The following is a 20,969-nucleotide window of genomic DNA, read 5'->3' on the forward strand; positions in this document are numbered from 1 at the left end:
TATGCCGCTCAATCTAATTTACAATCTTTATCAACGTAAAAGTACTTATGAATCAAACTGTGTCACGTATTTATAAAATGTTCGGCAATTATATTTTATAATCTAGAATTGAGTTTACTATCAGCATCTTTTAACACTTTTCTTGAGGGTTTTGTTCTTTGAATAAGTGAAATAGCTTTCAATAATTTGTTGGGACTAAATTTTTTCATTGGACCGTAAGTTTACAGGGAAGTTACTCTTTTGAACAAGTTTTTCTCGACACCCAAGACCAAAACATTGAACGAAACATGAAGCATGCATTAGCCTACTTTGTTTTCAGACACAAATTGTCATAACTCAAAGGTCTTTTTCTTGTTTTATTTATATATTAAGAGACAGAGGATGGAAGTATCAAATGTCAACAATGTCAAAATATATAAACTCAGTGGTGGAAAGTCACAGCCGGAGGTAAGTTTTTTTCTAGATATTAGATAAGATAAGAAGATAATGAAATGGTGGTCAGTGAGTCAGTGGTCCGAGTCCGGGGGCTCCCTTCTTCTGCGTCCCGGTCCTAAGCCTAAAGTAAAAGTTGGATGGCTTAGTAAAATACTGCCAGTATGGGTTCCTGGTGCTGTCGAGATTTTTAAAAGGCTTCTTTTACTTTCCATACGAAGTGATTTTTCGACCGTACGGACCGTATCGTTCAGAGAAAGTGAAAGAGAGAGGATAGGCGTAGAACGTAGGGAGCGGGGGTACACTACATATACAAAATATGACAATGTGGAAGGACATGCTATGAGAAGGGGCATTTGTGGGAACGTACTTATTTTATTTTCAGTTTGTTCCTGTTTCTTGGTGTTTGGCTATTGACCTAGAGAGGTGGGCCGGTGTTACCAATACTTAGCTTCTATACCAGGATAAATCATTCGTTTGGACCGAAAAATAAATAAAAAACTTACCGCTTACCGTCAAAAGCAGTTTAGATTTGAAGATGCATTTGTTTTCTATCAAAAAACATTCGGTAATGGACAATCCTTGATGAATTTCAAAAGTTGTGTTGAAATTATATCCTAATTGTTTTCATGATTAATTCCTCGCGAAATCGTGTGGGTATCGTTTCTGTTATCAAGGTACCGCCTAGCCAGGCAGGGTTGCCAGATCATTTTTGAATAAGAGACCAAACTAGCTATAGCAAGAGGCCAGATTCCTCGGCAGGAGCCCAAATACCACCAAACCCACCTTAGCCTCGCGAAAACTCTTTAGATTTGTTAAACAATTTAGATAGGATAAGGAAAATTCGTATATATAGAAGCATTAGCAAATGCAATCTGTGGCGTTAGCACGTGTTGCATTTAGATATTTAGATTGCCAAATAAAATAAGTTTTACCGGTACCAGAGTAAAACGATATAACGGGGAAAGTCAGAGGAAGCCAAAAAGTTGGTTACAGGAGGCCAAGTGGCCAAACCAAATTTTGGGAGGCCAAATGGCTTGGGAAAAGGCCAAATTTCTCAAATTTGGCCACCAGGAGGCCAAACTAGCAACCCTGGCCCCAGGTTTTAAAAAAGTTTATTGGGAAAATGATACGGAACAAAGTGTCCATAGATAGGTATGCAATTTGGTGCATTAGTGCAGTAAAAAGGCCTTTTTTCTTTTATTCAATAAACTTGACTGCTGGTGGACCCTAGGCCTCTCTACAAGTCCAAGAAATAATACTCACTTTTTCTCTGCTCCAACGAAAATATCTACCCCTACCGGTCTAATTATTTGTAGCAGACGACAAATTTCTCAAAACGGTCACGTGACACTGTAAAAACAACACAGGATGTCCATGAAAGCTTATTTACGGCATTTCCTTTGAACCGTGTAAACAACAAAATTTCGTTTTCATTCGACTCAACGGGTCAGATTGGCCGGTATTTTTTAACGAACTAAAGTTCTGAAAATCAAAATGTTTCTTAGAAAGGTGAAAGATGCTAGTTTTTGAAACAGAGGTAGGTTTTTAAAAAAAATCTTTATATTTTACGTGAATGCATGCTCAAGGCGAGTTGGACATGCAGCGGAGGTTGGTAGGCCAAAGGCCCACCTCTCTAGTTGTTGTGAATTGTTTTCATGTTGGGTAACCTGTTGACTGCTGGGTGTCCCTGTGACTGACTGTGACTGTGAGTTCCATTCACTACTGTTGTTTAGGCACTTTAATAACATTTTCAAATTCAAAATATCTTAATTTGACCCAGTCAGAGGGATGGGACTTGAAAAAACATAAAATTTGATACCTTATTGGTTTCTCTACTACTTACGGTTCCAGAGTTATTTATATTCTTCTGTTGAAATTTTTTGTAAATTTTGTAGAGAGAATCTGTGATCTCATTGCTGCCTCAAAACTAGCATCTCGCGGCTATCGGGAAATTTTGAGTTTTGCAGTCAACCTGGCCCACTTATTGTTTTCAGTAATTTTGTTTCAATGAAAAAATAAATGGCAAGTGTTAGGTATCATTTTAAAGGTCAGAAAATAAGCTTTATTTTCATATAAATCATTTTCATGTATGAAAAGTATGGAAAAAATTTAGGATAAATGAAAATGGAAAAAAATATGAGGTTTTTGTCCAAAAAAGTGGGGTTGATGGCAGGTAAAATAAAATAATGAGCGAGTGTATCAATTTTTATGAAATTTGGCAGAGATGTTCTTCAATTAATTGTCTATCGATGTATGAAGTACAGTCCACTCCGGATAATCGCAACTTGGTAAATTGCAATTTTCGGTTAATCGCAACATTTCCCAAGAAACGGAATTAATTCTATATAAAAGTCACTGGTTAATTGCAACAAACTTCGGTTAATCGCAACAAATTTTCGACCTCTAAAGGAGACAAATTCAAGGAATCAATCAAACAAAATCTCATCATTAGATTTCATAATGATTAGATCATGACGCGTTGAAGAATCGAGAGTTGGTGGGGTTTAATGCTACAGTTGTATGTCACCACTATATTACAGACAAAAGAGGGCAGGGCTTTGCAGTTCATGTTTGTGCGGTCATCCGTGACCATTAGATATGAGACGGGTGGGCTGGGCTTGGTTTAGACAACAGGTAGATGATAACAGTTGTGAGGAGGGACTGAGCGATGATATTCTTTGTTTTGTGATTGACAACTGTGTATTGTGATCAATGGATTTGGTTTGAGCTTAATGTCTCTCATCACGGCTAATCTCTTGGATTTTTACAGATGTCGAGAGAAAAAAGTGAAAGTGAATCCAATCTTAAAATTTCTTGCCTCAAAGCTGTTTTTGCTTGTCAAAATCTATACAGGGCTGCCATATTTTTTTTATTCCAATCAAATTGCTCATTTTGTGGTGGACTAAGAACAATGTTTACAACAACTGGTCTGAGTTTACCATATTTGTGTAAAATGTTGCAATTGTGGACAGAAAACTCAACTTCGGTTAATTGCAACATTTTCGCTGATCCCAATTAAAATGTATCCATAATTTAAAAAGTTCTTATAATTCAAAAATTGATAAATTTATATTTCATTAGCTTATTGAGAAATACTTTCAGGAATTAAGAATGAAAAACACCATTAGAAAGCTTGTTTTGTGCCCTTTAAAATGATACCAAAATTAGTCACATAGGTTCACAAATAACGCCATGGTGTCCAAAACAGTCAAGGGCCAAAAATAAAGTTCCAAAAAACGAGTTTCACCTTACAGTGAGCCTATTGGCGGCCACTGGACTGGAGTTATCAAAGTGCCTACTGTTGTTTGTTATTTCTGCCTGTGAGTTTGTGACGTCACTATGAGTATAAAAACGGATCTCCCATTCTCTTTCGAAGCTCTTCTTACTATGATATTCATAATTGAAAGTAAAAATAAAATTCGTAACGTCAAAAAACAGAACCAACAAAAAAAGGAATTAAAAGAGTTTTATTTCGTGCCTTTTCGGTCGACTTTTAGATTGAACCAAAGAATCCATTGGAAGGAAAAGAGAGAGCCGGAGAAATGTGTGTGTGTGTCGGTGGCAAAATAAAGAGAAACAGTCCGACACACACTGTGCATGCTAGTTGACTAAATACTCTTGCGTTCGACGACCGCAGCCCTCTCTCTCTCTTCTGTGGCACAGTAAGCAGGCAGTGAATACAGCCACATCTAGCAGAGCGTGTAGGTTTGTCTTTGACACTACAAATAAAGTCTTTTTTGTTTTAAAAAAAATTAAGTCGGTGTTCAAAAAGGAATAAAATCAATCACCACCACATCATCATCCCTACCACGATATCATCATTCCTATCACCACTACTACTACAACCATCACCACTACACCATATTATCCTTTTTACCACACTACTACAACCACCACCACATCATTATCCCTACCACCACTACTATTACAACCACCACCACCACATCATCATCCCTACCACTACAACAGACACCATATGTTGTAATTGCATTTTAAGCTTTTGAAATTCCTCCTGGTGGTGTCAGAAATTGCTGTGAGACACATTTTTGATTGCATCTCAGTAAATTTTTATAAAATTCAAATTTATAGGTTATAGTCACATGGATGGGTCATGGCCTACATGCAGAAAAATTTCCTCCATTTTTGTGACCAGTCATTCTCACCCCTGATTACTGTTCCAGGTTTTCCATTCAAATGTAATACACCAGGCTGTACGATGGCAATAAAATAAAATGAAAAAAAAACAAAAACAACAAAAAACCTCTGGTTAAATCAATTCTGGGCTATAGTTGTTCTGTTTGGGATTCAATCCATAACAATAAATGAAAAAGGTCGGAGGAATGGAAAAAGATGTCATTTTACGCAATCATTAGTGGTGTGCACTTGTGAAACAATTTGGATGTTTATTTTTTTCAAGGACTACGAACAAGCTAGACTGAAAAAGCAACTTTATAAAAAGAATTAAGGACCTTACATAATATAGATGAACATTTTTAAAAAAATCATATAAATTGTAAACTATGCAGTGGCAGAAATTAAGACCCATTGCAACTTTGTCATGCAAAACCTAGAAGGTGCTGGCCTGTTTGAATTCATTGCCTGTAAACCAAATTTACTAGACTACTCCTGATTTGCAGAAGCAGACCACCTTAACTGAACTTCAGATCAAAGGACAAAAAAGCCAGCAATGTCATCATCTTCATCAGTATCAATCCTTTTCGGGGCATTCAGTAAATCTAATTTTTTATTAAAGCTTTGGATTGCCTTTTCCTGTCGGTTTGGGTCAATTTCCAAGACAGCCGTGGGGGTATTCTCTTCTCTGTTGAATTATGATTTAATTAATACCACCAAATTTATGATTCAGGCACTGGTGTTCTCTTTATCATTTTTCTTCGACCTTCCTCTTCTTCGTTCCTCCTTATATTGTCTTCATGTTTGAATGTCTAGTTAGTGAAGGGATGCTATTGCCTTCCTAAGCTCAGTCAGCGGTCCATATAGTTTATTGTAGAGGAGTGGTAATAGGCTAAAAATCCTCTCTTGGTGTTGCAGACATTGGGTAGGTCTGGAGTATATTGTAGGCATCTTCTTCTCCTTAACTACAATCACACACGCCTGTTTCTCCTATTTTGAAAATCTTGTGCATGTGGTGTTTTAGGCGATTGTGTCCTGATCATAGTTTAATAATTGTGACCTGGTCTTTTCGATTTAAAAGTTTTATTGAGTCACTTATATTGAAGCTTGGGCGTGTCTTGTACCAGTTGACTTTTGCATCTGCATTGATGATTGACTTGATCCGTTTTATTTCATTTTCATTTTCAGGCACTGTCAGATGGAATTAAAGGAAAAGCAAAAAACAAAGATGATGGTAAGAGACTTATTTCTTTGACATTGGTTTAGAAATATAAATTTAAATTTAATAAAGTAAAATATTCACATCTATTAAAGAATCAAAATGTAATTTAAATTTAATTCATGCAATTTGTATAATAAGTATTTATCAGATATGAGAAAAATTATATAATATGTCATATATTTTATCTCAATAATGGGAAAACAAATGAAGTGATTGTATATTATTTTATGGAGTAGGTTTCTTAATGTAATTTTATAGACTCTTTCAGACTCATGAATATTTATTCAAGGAATGTGCATTTTTTGAATTTCCAATATATAATTTGTCACTGTACCAGGCAGTTTGATGAAGAGGTGTTGGGTTATTATTATGCAGCGTGTGATGTTTATTGTTCACAAGTGTTGTATTATTTGTGGAAATGATGAGGTTGTCTAACTGTATTTTTCATTCACAGCCTACCGTCGAAGAATTGAGTTAATACAAGATTTTGAAATGCCAGGTGTTAGTTATTGTGTTAAAATGTCTCCTGACGGGCAATATATTTGTGCTGCTGGTAAGTAATACTTGTTAGTTTGTTAGTAAAATCACTGCAACTGTAAGTAATATTTTAAAACATCATTTTTCGTTTTTGTATCATTTAAAGTTATTATTGTCCTCATCACAATCATAATCACCATTGTTGTTTAAGCCATCCTACATAATCACATTTGAATTTGATAAATGTCAACAAACTCCACATCTTTGGGTGGTCCTTATGATTTAAAAAGACCTTTTTAAAAAAATGAAACGTTTATTCAAAATGATTGCTTGATTTTTAAAAAAATAATAATTTTTTTTTAATTTCCAATTTGTAGGTACATACAAGCCAAAGTTCCGTTGCTATGATGTACATCAGCTTTGTATGAAATTTGACCGTGGCTTGGATTCAGATATTGTCAACTTCGAACTCATGGCAGAAGATTACAGCAAGGTAAGTCATGAAAGAAATGATTACGGTATATTTCAGAGTATTTGATAAAGGAAGTCACCGCTATTTCATGATAGTGCATTTTGAGTCATGTTTTTAAAATTCATTACAGCTTTAAAATGTTTTTAGCACTAATGGTTTAGGTTTTTATGGCATATCAAGTTATGAAAATTTTAATTGGGGCAATGAATTATGTAATGGTGTAAACATAAGTGAGCATCTTATTAAATATGAAAGGGATAATGCAGACTTGCCAATTTGAAATTGGAAAAATTCATAGTTTTCAGAGGTAATATCATAGTAGACATTATAACTACCCCTAAAAATTACAAATTTGACGTTAAGATAATGCTTTAACTGAAAACTGGCTCTGGCATCATAGGTTTGTTTTCAAAACGTTTTATTGAATTTAAGATCTTTATATAGTTCTTAGGTTGGAGTCCAAAATTTGTAGTTCAACAAAATTTTTGTTGAAGTAGGCAGGTCAAGCATTTATTTCTTTGTATTATCTTTACTATGGGTTTCCAATAGTTCGGTTGGCTGATTTTTTGCCTCGCAAGCAAAGGAATCGGTATCATTCCATGGTATAGTCTAGATTTTTTCTGATCTCCTCGTGCATCCAGCAGGGATTGGATAATTTGGTCTTTTAAAAAATGGCAGAAATCACTTTGCAGAAAAACTAAGAAGGGGGAAGCATCCTGTCTCCAGGGAAGCAAACACTAATTGTTACTGTTCATTAAGCATCAATGAAACTGGGATAAAATCCAGTTTCATGGGCCTTACGGGCCTGAATGAATATGTTTTTTTAACTGCTTTTTATTTTTTATTGATTAATTGATTAATTTTTTTTTTTTTGTACAGAGAGAAACTAAGACAAAAATTATTTTTTTGTTTCAATACAGGTTTGCTTTTTGCACTGTGATCGCTATGTTGAATTTCACAACCAGTCTGGTCGATTGATGCGGTTAAGGATACCTAAATTTGGCAGAGACTTGGCTTATTATCCTCCATCTTGTGAAGTGTATTTTGCTGCTCACAGGTATTGTTGGTTCATTATTATTTATCCTTTAACATCACAATTGACAATGTAGATTTCTAAATGACAAAATACTAGAGACAAAAAATGTTTATTCTAGTATTTTGCAAAATTTAGCTTAGGTTAAATGTAAGGGCTGTGTCTCTTTTGTTGTACTTTGTAATATTTGCTCATGTGTCACATTAAATTGTACTTATCTGATATGTTGTAAAGAGCCTTACTTAAAACACAGCTTCATGGAAGTATATTATTATTATTCTTATTTTTATTCTTATTATTATCATTATTTAATTGCTTTTCTTTTTATTCCTTTTCAGTTCAGAGATTTATCGGCTCAATTTAGAGAAGGGCAGATTTATGAAGCCACTACAGACATCTGGAACGTAAGGCATACATATTTCCTTTTTACTTGGACTTTTTTTTTTTTTTCATTTTCAATGAACCAACCAAATTTAATGAAGGCTACAAAACTAAAATACAGGAATTTATTAATTTGGTAATGTTAGATTTATTTAGTGTATTTCGTGTTCATTACATGTGGTCATCATTCATGTGTTCTGTCTTTACACCAGGGACTTCAACTGTTGTGAGTTTAACCCTGTCAATTATTTGTTTGGTGCCGGTTCCGTCTTGGGCCACTTGGAGTGTTGGGATCCCAGAGACAAGACACGATGTGGAATCCTAGATGTCGCTGCTAGTAATTTCATTCAGGATTTAGAGTAAGCAGATTTGTAGTATAATGTCCTTTCTCTGTCGTATTGTGATATTTGTTTGACTCATACTGTTGAAGATTTAAATCAAATTGATGCTTCTGTTGACATATTTGGAATTTACAGTTAACCGACATTTATATAATGTCTCATCCTTGTTGAACTGCTGTGTTCATTAGACTCCTACTGTTAGAAATTTTAATCAAATTCAAACAACTGTTGATATATTTGGAAATTTATTAGCTACAGGATCTCCCTTTTTAATAAAAGCAAGTTCTGAGCATTAAACACATTTTATGCAAAATATATTTTCATTTTATTCAGCATGTTTATTTAAAGTTATTTTATCAATATGTATATTTGTTTTCTGGCAGATTATTGAAAATAATTTTAAATTGTCAAACAGAGTTGCAAATTAAGAATAGAAAAATATTATTGATATATGACTTCTATCTTGTCAATCTACCAGTTTTCATGAATGAACTGTATTTATTGTAGTTGTAAGCACCTTCATTATCATTATCACCATCATCATCATCGTCGTCGTAATCACCACCATCATACTTACTTCAATGTCATTTCAGCACAAATACTATTCCTGAGATAACTGCAATGAAGTTTAGAAATGATGGATTGACTGTTGGGTTGGGGACAAGCACAGGTCATGTAAGTTGTCATTTATTACGATTGTTTTAAAATAATTGCTATGTTTTCTTTTTTAATACGTGTAATAAAGTCTGTCCTATCTCTTGATCAGTGTACTGGGAGTCAGATAAAAACTTTACCTCTTCTCCTCCTTGTCAACTTTATACTTTTTCTACTCCTACTGCTTCTTCTTTTTACAAAAAACCCCCAAAAAAACTGACATTATTTATTTATTAAAATTTATTCTTCTCTATTTTGATTTGCAGGTATTGTTATACGATTTGAGAGCCAGAAAACCTTTTTATATGAAGGATCACAACTATGAACTTCCTATCAAATCCATCGAATTTCAAGATTCACAAGACCTTGTCATGTCAATGGACAGCAAAATTCTAAAGATGTGGAACAGAAATACGGTAAGGTTCAATCACATGAGAGTCCTAATTGCTCAGTTGGTGGAGCACTCGATTCACATGCAAAGGGACTGAAATCAATCCCAGTTGAGATCTGTATTTTCTAAACCCCATTCCTGTCGACCCAGCAGTGGTTGGGTAGTTGGGTCTGTTTTCGATTTGGTGGAAAATATTTTGATATAGACAAAGGGTAACATGCAATTGCTATTGTCTGTTTAACGCAATTGAAACTGGAGTAAACTCAATGGCTGTGAAGGACTAGTTTTTTGTTTTTCAATCACATGTTCAAAATATTTATATGTCATTTGTTAGTGGCTCTACTGTTTATTTGATTTTTTTTATTAATACTGACAAATGATCAAATGAAGTAATCATACAAAACTGAAAAGATAAGTAAATTGTTTAATTTTGATCTCTTTAACGTTCTTAAGCAAAGTATCATAACTTATGATTATAACATTGGTGAAATTAAACCAAATTGAAAGATAATGGAGCGGGTGGTTGGATGGGAGCATCACCCTTGAATCATATACCTATGATGTTCGCATGGGTGTACGATCCGATAGTGATGTCGTTTCTTCTTCTCTTTACTAGCCTATCCTGCTTCTTTGGTTTGTGATTGTATTTTTGACAGGGGATATTTTTTTTCCTGTAAATCTTCTGCCTGTTTGTTCTTGGTTATTTATAATTTAGCTTATGATATCTTTAGGTTATGATTTTGATTGACATTTGTACTATTTTTGTTAGATTGCTTGTTTTTTTGTTTCAGCGGTCTCTCATATAACCTCAATTGTGTTGGAAGAGACCTAAAGCAACAAACAAACAAAAAAAAAAAAAGATAATGGACAATTAACTACCGTCATCTATAAGAAAATTGCAACATGCTGTACAGGTCCAGTTTCTGACTCAAGCTCAAATGATAATGTAAAAGTTATAAACCGTATTATCCATATTAAGTGCAATGTGGGCCTAGAACATTGAGTCAAAAAGGTGGACCTATTTGTTACAGGCGAGTTATAGAAATTATGAGCTATGAACTGAAACTAGCCTCTGACCTTGGCCCTACCAATGCCCTCATTGTAAATAGAACAAAGTAATTCAACCGAGTCCAAGTAGCAAACAACAAATTGGTGTCAACTCTGAAGTTGATATCAGCACATGATTGTATGAAACTGTAGAAGATGTGTCTTATTTAAGTTTTTAATATGTGGAAAGATATGATTGAGTTTGGGGGGAGGGAGGGGGGGGGGGGGGCACGGTGGGATAAACATGGATAATTTGTTACATAGCGGTGGCATCCATCCTTGATGCTTGGAGCTACAGATCATTTTTATCTTTATTCATTTATATTCAAATCTATCCACAAGGGCAAACATTTGACATCTATAGAACCAGGAGTGTCATTGAATCAGTTGTGTGTTGTACCAGACTCGGGATTGATGTTCATGGCCAATGAGGCACCCAAAATTCTCACCTACTTTGTGCCTGTAAGTTATTTTACATGAAACATGATTTATTATTATTCTGTATATTTATTTTATTTTTTCTTTTAAATTTTGTGTGTGTGTGTGTTTGTTAAAAATAAAAAGCTCTTGATTGAAAGCACTTGTCACATGGCCGAGGCCACCTTTCATTCTTACAGTGTTTTGTTGTTTCTGATAATAGGTTGAATTGTTATACTTAACATACTTGCTTAATCCTGTTTCAGCCTCTTGGTTTTGTTAGGGGGTAGACAAAATATGCAGATAATCTCGCGAGAGAAACAAAATTACATATTTTTCAGTTTAAATTTCATCTCCTGCTCATAACCCCCACCTTCTCTCTCTCTCTCTCTCTCTCTCTCTCTCTCTCTCTCTCTCTCTCTCTCTCTCTCTCTCTCTCTCTCTCTCTCTCTCTCTCTCTCTCTCTCTCTTTTTTTTTTTTTAGCTTATAAAAACAAGAATCCATTTTATCATCATTTCTATTTGTAATGTAATCTTTAATGTTTACTTCACCAGACCCTTGGTCCAGCCCCCAGGTGGTGTATTACCCTTGACAGCATCACAGAAGAGCTTGAAGAGAAGACAGAATCATCAGGTATGGGCAATTCTTTGCTTGTATCACTCTGTTGTGGCTATTTTTGAGTAAATCCCTCATAATTCATACATTTAAAAATAACAAATTGGGAAAGAATATGAAAAGAGTTTAGGTATTATGATTTGCTACTCAATCACTTCATGAAATTAGGTTTTTAATGAAAAAAAAGGGGGGAAAATGCAATTCTCTTTGAAGATTAAACCTTCTATGTACATTTTGTTTCAGTTTATGATGACTACAAATTTGTAACAAGATCTGAGCTAGACGAACTGGGCCTAACTCATTTGATAGGCTCCAACCTGCTGAAGGCTGTAATGCATGGGTACTTCGTGGACATGAGGCTTTATCACAAGGTATTTTGGGGTGGAAGAGGGAGAAAGAGGATAATAAGTGAGTTACTCATATGTTATTCATATATAAAAGGGGACAATACTTTGTTTTGTCTATTTATATGAGTCACATTCACTCGTTTTATCTTTCTCTCCAGTCAAATGGCTCATTTAGGCACCTCTAACTTAAAATGTTTTAGCTTTTTATATATCAATCAATTGCCAGGTGTAATTAAAACATCGGCCATCATGTCTCTCCAATCCTCTCTGTTATGTATCACAGGATCAAAAAAGATACAATAGTTATAGCATTTTGAACTCGAGAAATGAAGTACATTTCGTAATGTATAATATCTTATTTCTGATATCTTTCTGTAGGAAAAGTAAACAACTCAAATCCTCTCTGCCATCAGCTGTTCTTCACGCACATGACATCAACATATTGAGACTTTTTACATTTGTCATTCTTTGTCTCCTACGACTTCTCTCTTTCATTTTTCCTGCTAGGGCTCTATTATGCATACAGTTCTTTCTGTTAAAGTGATCAAGAAATCTAATTTGTGTTGTTTTGATCACTTTGATATCAATTGGTTCTGTGCCAATCTGAGAGAATACTTCTTCACTGCTGTTAACGGTTAGTTAAGAGCCTTTTCCAAGGACTCAACTATGCACCATTCAGAGTGGGACTCAAACCCTGGACCTTCTGCTCCAAAGGCAATTGTCATACCACAATACCACATAGTCATACAAAGAGATTTAGTATTCCATTGAGGAACAATGATTTTTTTTTTTTTTAGAAATTACTATAGCAAAACATGAAATGTTACTGAAGTATTATCATATGTCTATTTTCAGGCCAAGTCTGTTGCAGATCCATTTGCATTTGAGAAATACAGGAAAGAAAAGATAAGGGAGAAGATTGAGGCAGAAAGACAGAATCGTGTGAAATTAAAGGTATAATATAGTTTAGTGTTGTTTAGTATAACATAGTGTAATATTCTTATCACAACAGTTTTAATATTAGCCTCACACTGGGTATTACCAATTGGGTTTCATTTTATCACAAATGCTACCAATTGTCCTGAAGCGGTATTATGATTGGATGAAACTAAGTGCTTGCAATTCAGTTTACAGCTGCACAATGGGAACTTAATTGGTTAATACCATTTTTCACCAGCAAAAAAAAAAAAAATCAGAATTTCTTATCTTGATTCATAATACACTTAATTGGGCCTGATCCATCCTAGCATAAAACTATTTTGAGACAGTGGGTCACAAATTTGTAACAAAAATGACAACACTGTCCCCACTAGAAATACCTTTATTTTAATGGAAATATGGCATACTTTTATGAATTTTCAAGTGATACACCCTTCTCAGCGAAGTTGGAGCGTGTCTATTATTAGTATTAGTGTGGGTTAATTACTTGATTGGATGTGTATGCTCTGATAATGAGATAAACACTGAAATCATATATTTGCCCTGAATACATATGAAGTCTATTCTGACGTTTTTTGACATATCCAAGCTTCTTGGTAAACAATTTTTCTAAATTAAATATTTTAAAAAAAGGAAAAAAATAAATATATATATATATCCTTGATATAAAGGATTGCATTGTTATTAATGCCTGCTATAATTGCACCGAATAGTTTTACCTTGAAATATGTTTTTAAAAATGGTGATGATTAAAGGAGAAAAATTTTTTTTAACATATTCAACTTTTTTCTCTTAGAAACTGCCACCCGTCAACAGAGATTTGGCTGCAAAGCTGATGGAGGAGGACGACGCTAACAAAGTGGACTCGAATGCTTCAGAGGTAGAAAAATGAACAAATGTCGCTTGCAACACTTAAAAAAAAAGCACTGAGATTCTATCTAGGTCCTATTATTTGTTAAGTTTCAAAATCGATTTTAGAAATACTATGTACTTTTCTAGGATATGTAAATTATTTTTTATGTCTGCACATTAAATTATTATTTTAATTTTTCACAGAATTCAGTATTTGAGTAACATTCAGATTCAGATATAAGTATTAGCAAGGTGTAAAGTTGTTGAAAGCTTACGTTATGAGGGCAGGATTTTTATTAGGCTTATTTGCCATTTCATTATTTTGATAATAAGCATTGATTAAATGATTAAAAAGAAACATCTTTTGAATTTCAATTATGTAACCACCAGTATCGAGGATTTTGACGGTTGTACATGGCAGGGCACAGGGTGAAGTTGAGACTTTTTTCTGACCCCATCCACCCAATAGGGATTGGGTAGCTGGTTCTGATAGATCTGATGGAACATACTTTGTGATAGAGTAGCGTCCCATCCAGATGGTAGCAAGCAATTGCTATTGTCCAGTTCATGCTATAGAAACCAGGATTAACTCCAGCCTCGTGGGCCTCAATGTTTCTAAAGAACTGTTTCTCTTCATTGCCATCATTCTCCATCATGTTTCTTTTACTCTCCTCTCCCAGAGTCGAGCTGTCCAGACAATCCTGAAAGACGATAGATTTGCCGCCATGTTCCAGAATCCTGATTTCCAGGTGGATACAGAGTCATCGGACTACAAACTCCTCAATCCTCTTGTAGCCAAACTCGACAAGGATAGAAAGAAGAGGCAGGAGAAAAGTATTCTCTCTGCAAGATTTAAGGAAGTTGAAGTAAGTTGTTTTACTTTATTAATTGTGAAAAGGAGACAAATCTACACATTATAGTTATTTGTATACTTGCCAAGACAAGAAAATGTAAAAGTTTTATCTTTATAAACCTCATGATCATTTGAGCATGCAATTTCCAATTTAATTTTAAAGGTTAAGTGACTGACAGTCTCACGGATTACTCTACTACCATTTCATTTATTTAAACAGCGGGTAGTAGTGGGGGGAGTGAAGATTGTGAAATGGATTTGGCATCATTTTCGTTTTTCTATGGCAAGGTTTTTATAATTCCCTATTTTCCTCTTTGTAATAATGCCCTGTGATTGACAGCTAGGTCATATCAATATTGGAATTGGCCCTGAAGATAAACTCCCTCCAGAAATGAATAGAAAGAATTTCATTGATGATTTAATTATTTGTTTATTTGTTTATTTGTTTATGTTGTTGTTTCTAATACAGAGGACTTTTAGCTTGTGCTGTTCAAGCCAAATTTCGTTCCTGTGTGGTGTCTGCTGATCTCCCTTTGGAAAGGAGGGTGGAGAGGTCATTTTCTCTGTGACTTCTATCCTTCTTATGCTTTCCTTTTCCATGTTGCTATCCGTCTTTGTTCTGGATTGAGATTGTCCGGGTTTTTTTTCCAGGTCCTAGCAGGGATCATTAGCTGGGAGGGAGACAATCAGATGGAGAGATGATTTTTCCCTCCTAGAAATCATCTAGTTATTAGTTTTGAATATATTGAACTTTGTAAACATTTGAGTGTATCCATAATAGCAGGATCCTTTGGATGGGACTTCTAGGTAATGACAAAATAGGCACATTGATGATTTGTTTGTGAAATAGTCTGTGCCTAATTTTTTTTTTTTATGGTGCTTTTATTTTAACTTCATATCTACAACTTTTGTTCCATATCATCCTCCTTTTTACTGGTGCTGAAATGACCTTATAATGTCACAAGTGCTGTAAAACCCTGAGGGACAAAAAAAAATTTGAGTGGTGCTCTTCGGTCTAATACCATGTAATAGTCTATGTCGAGGTCTTTTTAAATTGTTTTGTTGTGCAATAGAGAACATTTTTTGTACTGGGGTATGGAGGGTGAGGATGCTGTCTGAGGTGTTGAAGCTTGCTGAATTTTAAAGGTAAGTTATTTTATTTGGGTGATCACATAATGGGCATACAGGAGGTTGCTGAGAGTTGAATCCATTCATCATAAAATGTGTGTTTCTAAATTTTGGTTACCTTTTTCTTATTTTGTATTTTAAAGGGTGAAGATGAGGTTGAGGGTCGACCCAGTGATGAAAGTAGTTCTGATGATGAGCAGACTTGGTCAAGAGAATTGAAACAGCAACACCAGCAAGCCGTGAGACAAAAGATAAGGGAAGAACGAGCTGCTGAGATGGAAGAGAAAAGGAGAGCTCGATTGTTTGAGATCAAGGATGGGGAACAGATTGGTGTGAGATCAGATCAAAGCAAGAGGAAGGATGAAAAGTAGGTTCAGCTTGTGTCTTATAAAACGAAATTTAACTTGTCCTGTTAGCATTTGTGTTTCATGAGTAGACTTTATAATCCTCTCGCTTTTTAATATGTTTCTTAATTTTTTATTGGGTGGGGAGGACACATATTTACAGCGAATGACATAATCATTCGGATGGTGGAAGGTTTGAACTGAGATTGAACTAATTTTGCCAAGTTTAGTTAGAAGGTCAGTTTTTGTCAAAAATGAATTCCTGTCATAAATGATTAAATCAACCCTTTTTGTACGTCTTCGGGAAATATCAAAGCTTAATTTCACTTCTAAATATTTTTTACAGCTAGTCAAGTTGAAAAATTATGAAATTTGAGAAAAGTTCAGGATACCTTTCCCATACATCTGACCATAACTTTATGAAAAATCACCAGATTTACTTCAAATAAAGGTTAAAATGCTCTGGTGAGCATATTCTTTCAGAAAATGCAAATCCAAAATTTTCACCTTCCGACTGATTATGTCATGCACTGACACAGATCTTTAAATGTGGTACCTGGTCTTATTTTGTAATTAGTAACAAAATTTAAAAAAATAAAATAAAAAGAAACATGTCACAAATATTGTGAACAATTTGAAATGGTTTGAAATAGTTTGATTTAGCTTATTGAGTGTACATTCCTAATTCCTAAGATTAATTTTCTTTTTGTGACAGGTTATCGTTGGCTGAAAGGCTGGAAGTTTCTAAAATTCGAGATCAATCCACATTTATCGGCTCTGTGGGAAACAGAGAGATGACATTCACATCAAAGAAGGTATTTCTAATTTATTAATTAAAGGACGTATTTTTAAATAGGAAGGGATGTTCTTTTCAAAAGAAGTGTTTGGTTGAGGTCTAATGGTATGATTCTCAGTTTGTGACCTTTAGGTTCGAGTTCAAGTCCACTTGTGGTTGGTGTAAAGTTGAGTCAATGGGAAAAACAGTCACATTTCTCACAATAACTGGTTGAAAAATTAGTAAAGTGCACCTGAGAATTAAAGAAAACTTTTAAAATCCACGTTTCTCCCCCTCCTCCCTCTATTTGACATTACTACTAAATCTATTAAATGAAGTTCATAACTGTACACCTCGGCTATAACGAAGTAACTGAAGCATGTCGAGTGGGGAGAAACTGACATTTAAAAAATCTTGCGTCGTTTTTTTAACTCAGTGAGCTTTATTTCTGCTGGACTGTTTTTACATTATAATACACTAACAGTTAGGAGTAGGGGCATTGCATGTGTGTGTGGGGAATGATTTAGAGCCAGCGGCAGTGACACTTCAGTCAATCGCAATGTGATGTTTTTATGCCTTTCTTTGTGCATGTCAGGTTGGATAGTACATATTTTGAAGAATTGGACTTGTGGTACTCAGGAGTTGATATTTATGAAACGATGGCCTTGAGGGAAGTGGTGATTTAAAAGATGTCGTGAAGTGGGGAGATAACCCGATTTTCTTAACCTTAGCACTTAGACACTAGGATCTAGGGAGCTATGATCTTAACCCATTGACTTAAAAATTAACATGAGCATTCAAGAAGGGGTTTAAAGTCAATCCCACAAATTTTGTGGCTTGCATGACAATTTGGCACAGGGAGGGGAGGTATTCCATTTATTTTTATCAACTTTAAGGGGAGGGGCGACACCTGAAATATCGATTTTTGGGTCAAAATATAAAATTTCAGTTTTTTATTTATTATCAAAGAACAATCATTTTTTCACATATTTTCAGCACTTAGATGGTGATTTGGATAATATAAAGTTTGTAAATCGTCTTTCATAACCATGGAAGTCGACATGAAAATACCAAACTTTTCAATTTTTTGTGAGAATTCAACAGAAAATAATAGGACTGAAAAGCATTATAATACATATCGATGTTGTAAATTTTGATATCGATAGTTTAGTCTACTCTTTGCCCGTCTATTTGACACGGTTTCAGTCTCATAAATATCAGAATATGGGCAGGGGAGGAGTTTAGAAACTGTTAGTCGCGAACAAAGATTGTGTGTCAAACAGCTGATAAGAGGTCAAGTTGTCAGGTAAATACAACGTGATCACGAATGGTGCGATCTGATTGGATGACCTTGTTCTCGACCTCCGACTCCGCGCCAGGGATTGGATGTTGAGTCAGGGTGAAAGTTCGCCTCTCTTACTATTATATTTTACTACGATTTGTTTACCTTTCGATTGATCAGTTGTTTTATCAAATTTTGACACGTATTCACGTTAATTATCTCTAAATATTTCCAATTTTTACTGGATTATTATAAATATACCTAAAGTGACAAAAAAATCCAAACGTTGGCAACAGTTATTTGCTACAAAAGCCAAGAAAGCAAGAAAGTTATGATGGCTCGTGGTTGACCCGTGACTACAAATCTTTGATTGGAATTTGGTGTGTGATAGTAGTATTATGATAAAGCGATTCCAAGCAATGCCACAGCGGAAAGAAATGAAATGGGCTATCCTTGCTGGTCTTTACCACGGTTATTACACCAATGACTTCCCTCAACATAGGTATTGTCCTCCTGAACCGGACTCCAGATGCTTTTATAAAAAAAATATATTGCTGCCCATGTGTATCCTGTTGACACAAGCAGCGTGTAAATACACCTTTGAATTTTGATTTAATTCATGAGCACTTGAAGCCTGTATATGCTTTGTTGAAGTGTTGTGAGATGAAGACAACACAAAATCCAAACGAAAGGTTTCATAATTCTGTTTGGTCAAGATGCCATAAAACATACTTCCATTCCCTAAAAAAAGTTGAGTTTGGTGCAGAGTATAATTTTGGTCCAATAGAAATAACATCCCTGAAAGTGTCTTTGGGCATCGGTGGACTGGGAGAACACTCCCAGATGTTGAGTCAGCAAGCAGAGTCAAAAAGACTTGACCAGAGCATAAGGGTTGCTCAACACAAAGAGAAAAAAAAGACGCAAAATGAAAGCTCAGACCCGTGAAAAAGCCCAGAGGGAGGCAGAAAAAGAACACGGGGGACCCTCATACGGTGCTGATATGTTTTGAGCTGGTTGTACCGTTTTGTCTTATTATTTTCATTCATTGTTATCTTTGATCTCGTTTTTCTCAAAATGACATTTTTTAACACTATTTTTTATCTTATTTTGTCATTTATCAACCAATTTGTTTAAAACTTTGCATGTCTAGAGCTATAGTGATTATCTAAAATCATACAGAAGGAATTTTAAATATCTTTATTATTTTTTGAAAAATTGACATTTTTATGTCAAAAAACATGATTTTTATCATACCGAAAAAATATAATTTTTAAAAATTTGTAAATAAAAATCTATTTAAAATATTTCAAAAATGCTCTGTATTTTTTTAAATAATATACAAATATACAACCATGCCAAATTTCAAGAAAATTCCATGGAAACTTATTGAGAAAGTAACTTTTTAAAATAGCACCCAGAGAAGAGTAAAATCCAAGATGGCGGCCGTCACCATGGCAACCGGACACGCCCACCGAAATAAATCACATGGTTCGAATCCATTGGTCATAGGCAATGTCCCAATATAAAAAGATATTGGATATAATCATTATTCTTGAAAATAGTTTCAGGTGTCGCCCCTCCCCTTAAGTACTTACAATGTCGAAAATGATAGCTTATATTTTACAAAACCTCGGTTGTATTGACTGTTGCCCTCCAGCCCTGTTGACTTCGTCGTAATGGAGGTGCAATGTACATGGTCATATTGTCTCCAAAAAAAAGATTAAATAGCACCTTACTTTCACATCTCAATTTCCATCATTATATATGGCTATTTCTTTCCTTTTCTTTTTTAAAAATCTGAAAAGATCTGTACACACCTTTTCAGATTTATATAATACACCAGTACCTGCTCCCTAATTTGTCACTTTTTTTGTTTTCAATTCCTTTTTACAGAAGAAAGACAAGCGATCAGTGGAACTGGAAAGAAGAAAAGAACACATGGAGGAAAGAAAAAAGATTCGAAGATCAGGGAATCGATTACTCAAACCAGCACGAGGGAAGATGGGGAAAATGGGGCAAATGTTTTAATAAAAAATCTACAAACACATTTCACTGTTTTGTATCAATTGATATGGGGTAAATTACACATACCCTCCAGCATGATTTCCTTGAACACACTTATTCGAATGTCCCAATTTTTTTTTCTTATTCTGTTATCATTTCTTTCCTTCCTCGAATTAAATTTTTCCTCAAACTAATTCACCCAGCCAACGTAAAAATAAAATGGGGGTCCTGATAGCTCAGTTGGTAGAGCACTCGCTTCACACGCAAAGGGACTGAGATTGATCCCGGGTGCAGTCGAGATTTTTTTCTGAACCCCCTGTCTACCCAGTAGTGAATGGGTAGCTGTGTCTGTTAGATCTACCGAAAAGTCCTTTGTGATAGACTAGTGCCCTATCCAAAGGATAGCAAGCAATTGCTATTGTCCGTTTCACGCTATAGAAAAAGGGATAAACGTTAAAAAAAAGATTAATTGGAAGTTTTTAAAAAAATGGGACCGTTGATTTATTGAGACATTTACAGTGACATACATATGTGTGGGAAGAGAATTTACATCCCTGTGAGGAACACTTTCTTTGATTTTGAGTAGTGTACAGACCTCACTACCGAGTAGAAAAAAAGGTCAGAGCAAATCTTGAATATGTCAGGAATGGAAACCAATCTTGTTTATGGAAACCAATCTTGTTTGTAAATCTGAACGCTCTATTAAGCCATGTGACCTCAAATCTAATCAAAGCAAATGACTGTTTCTTTTTACCTCGTCCCATCATACAAATATGTGTGGTTGGTAAAAAACTCACTAAATGTTTTATCAAAATATTATCAGTAACA

General features: G+C 34.8%; 1 protein-coding gene across 1 annotated transcript; it reads left to right on the forward strand.

The window, feature by feature from the left end:
• The first annotated feature begins 217 nt into the window (after positions 1-217).
• Positions 218-20,184, forward strand: LOC144963149 (nucleolar protein 10-like). The gene is made up of 18 exons (XM_078896850.1): positions 218-447; positions 5,755-5,800; positions 6,243-6,341; positions 6,643-6,758; positions 7,658-7,794; positions 8,109-8,174; positions 8,364-8,510; positions 9,086-9,167; positions 9,413-9,562; positions 10,927-11,046; positions 11,557-11,635; positions 11,861-11,988; positions 12,820-12,918; positions 13,700-13,783; positions 14,436-14,621; positions 15,880-16,103; positions 16,796-16,895; positions 20,031-20,184. The coding sequence occupies exons 1-18, from the start codon at positions 382-384 to the stop codon at positions 20,163-20,165; spliced, it is 2,064 nt and encodes a 687-aa protein (XP_078752976.1). The 5' UTR covers positions 218-381; the 3' UTR covers positions 20,166-20,184.
• The last annotated feature ends 785 nt before the right edge of the window (positions 20,185-20,969 follow it).

Source organism: Berghia stephanieae, chromosome 1, assembly GCF_034508935.2.
Source record: "Berghia stephanieae isolate SIO BIC M18660-M18661 chromosome 1, UCSD_Bste_1.3, whole genome shotgun sequence".
Classification (NCBI taxonomy): domain Eukaryota; kingdom Metazoa; phylum Mollusca; class Gastropoda; order Nudibranchia; family Aeolidiidae; genus Berghia; species Berghia stephanieae.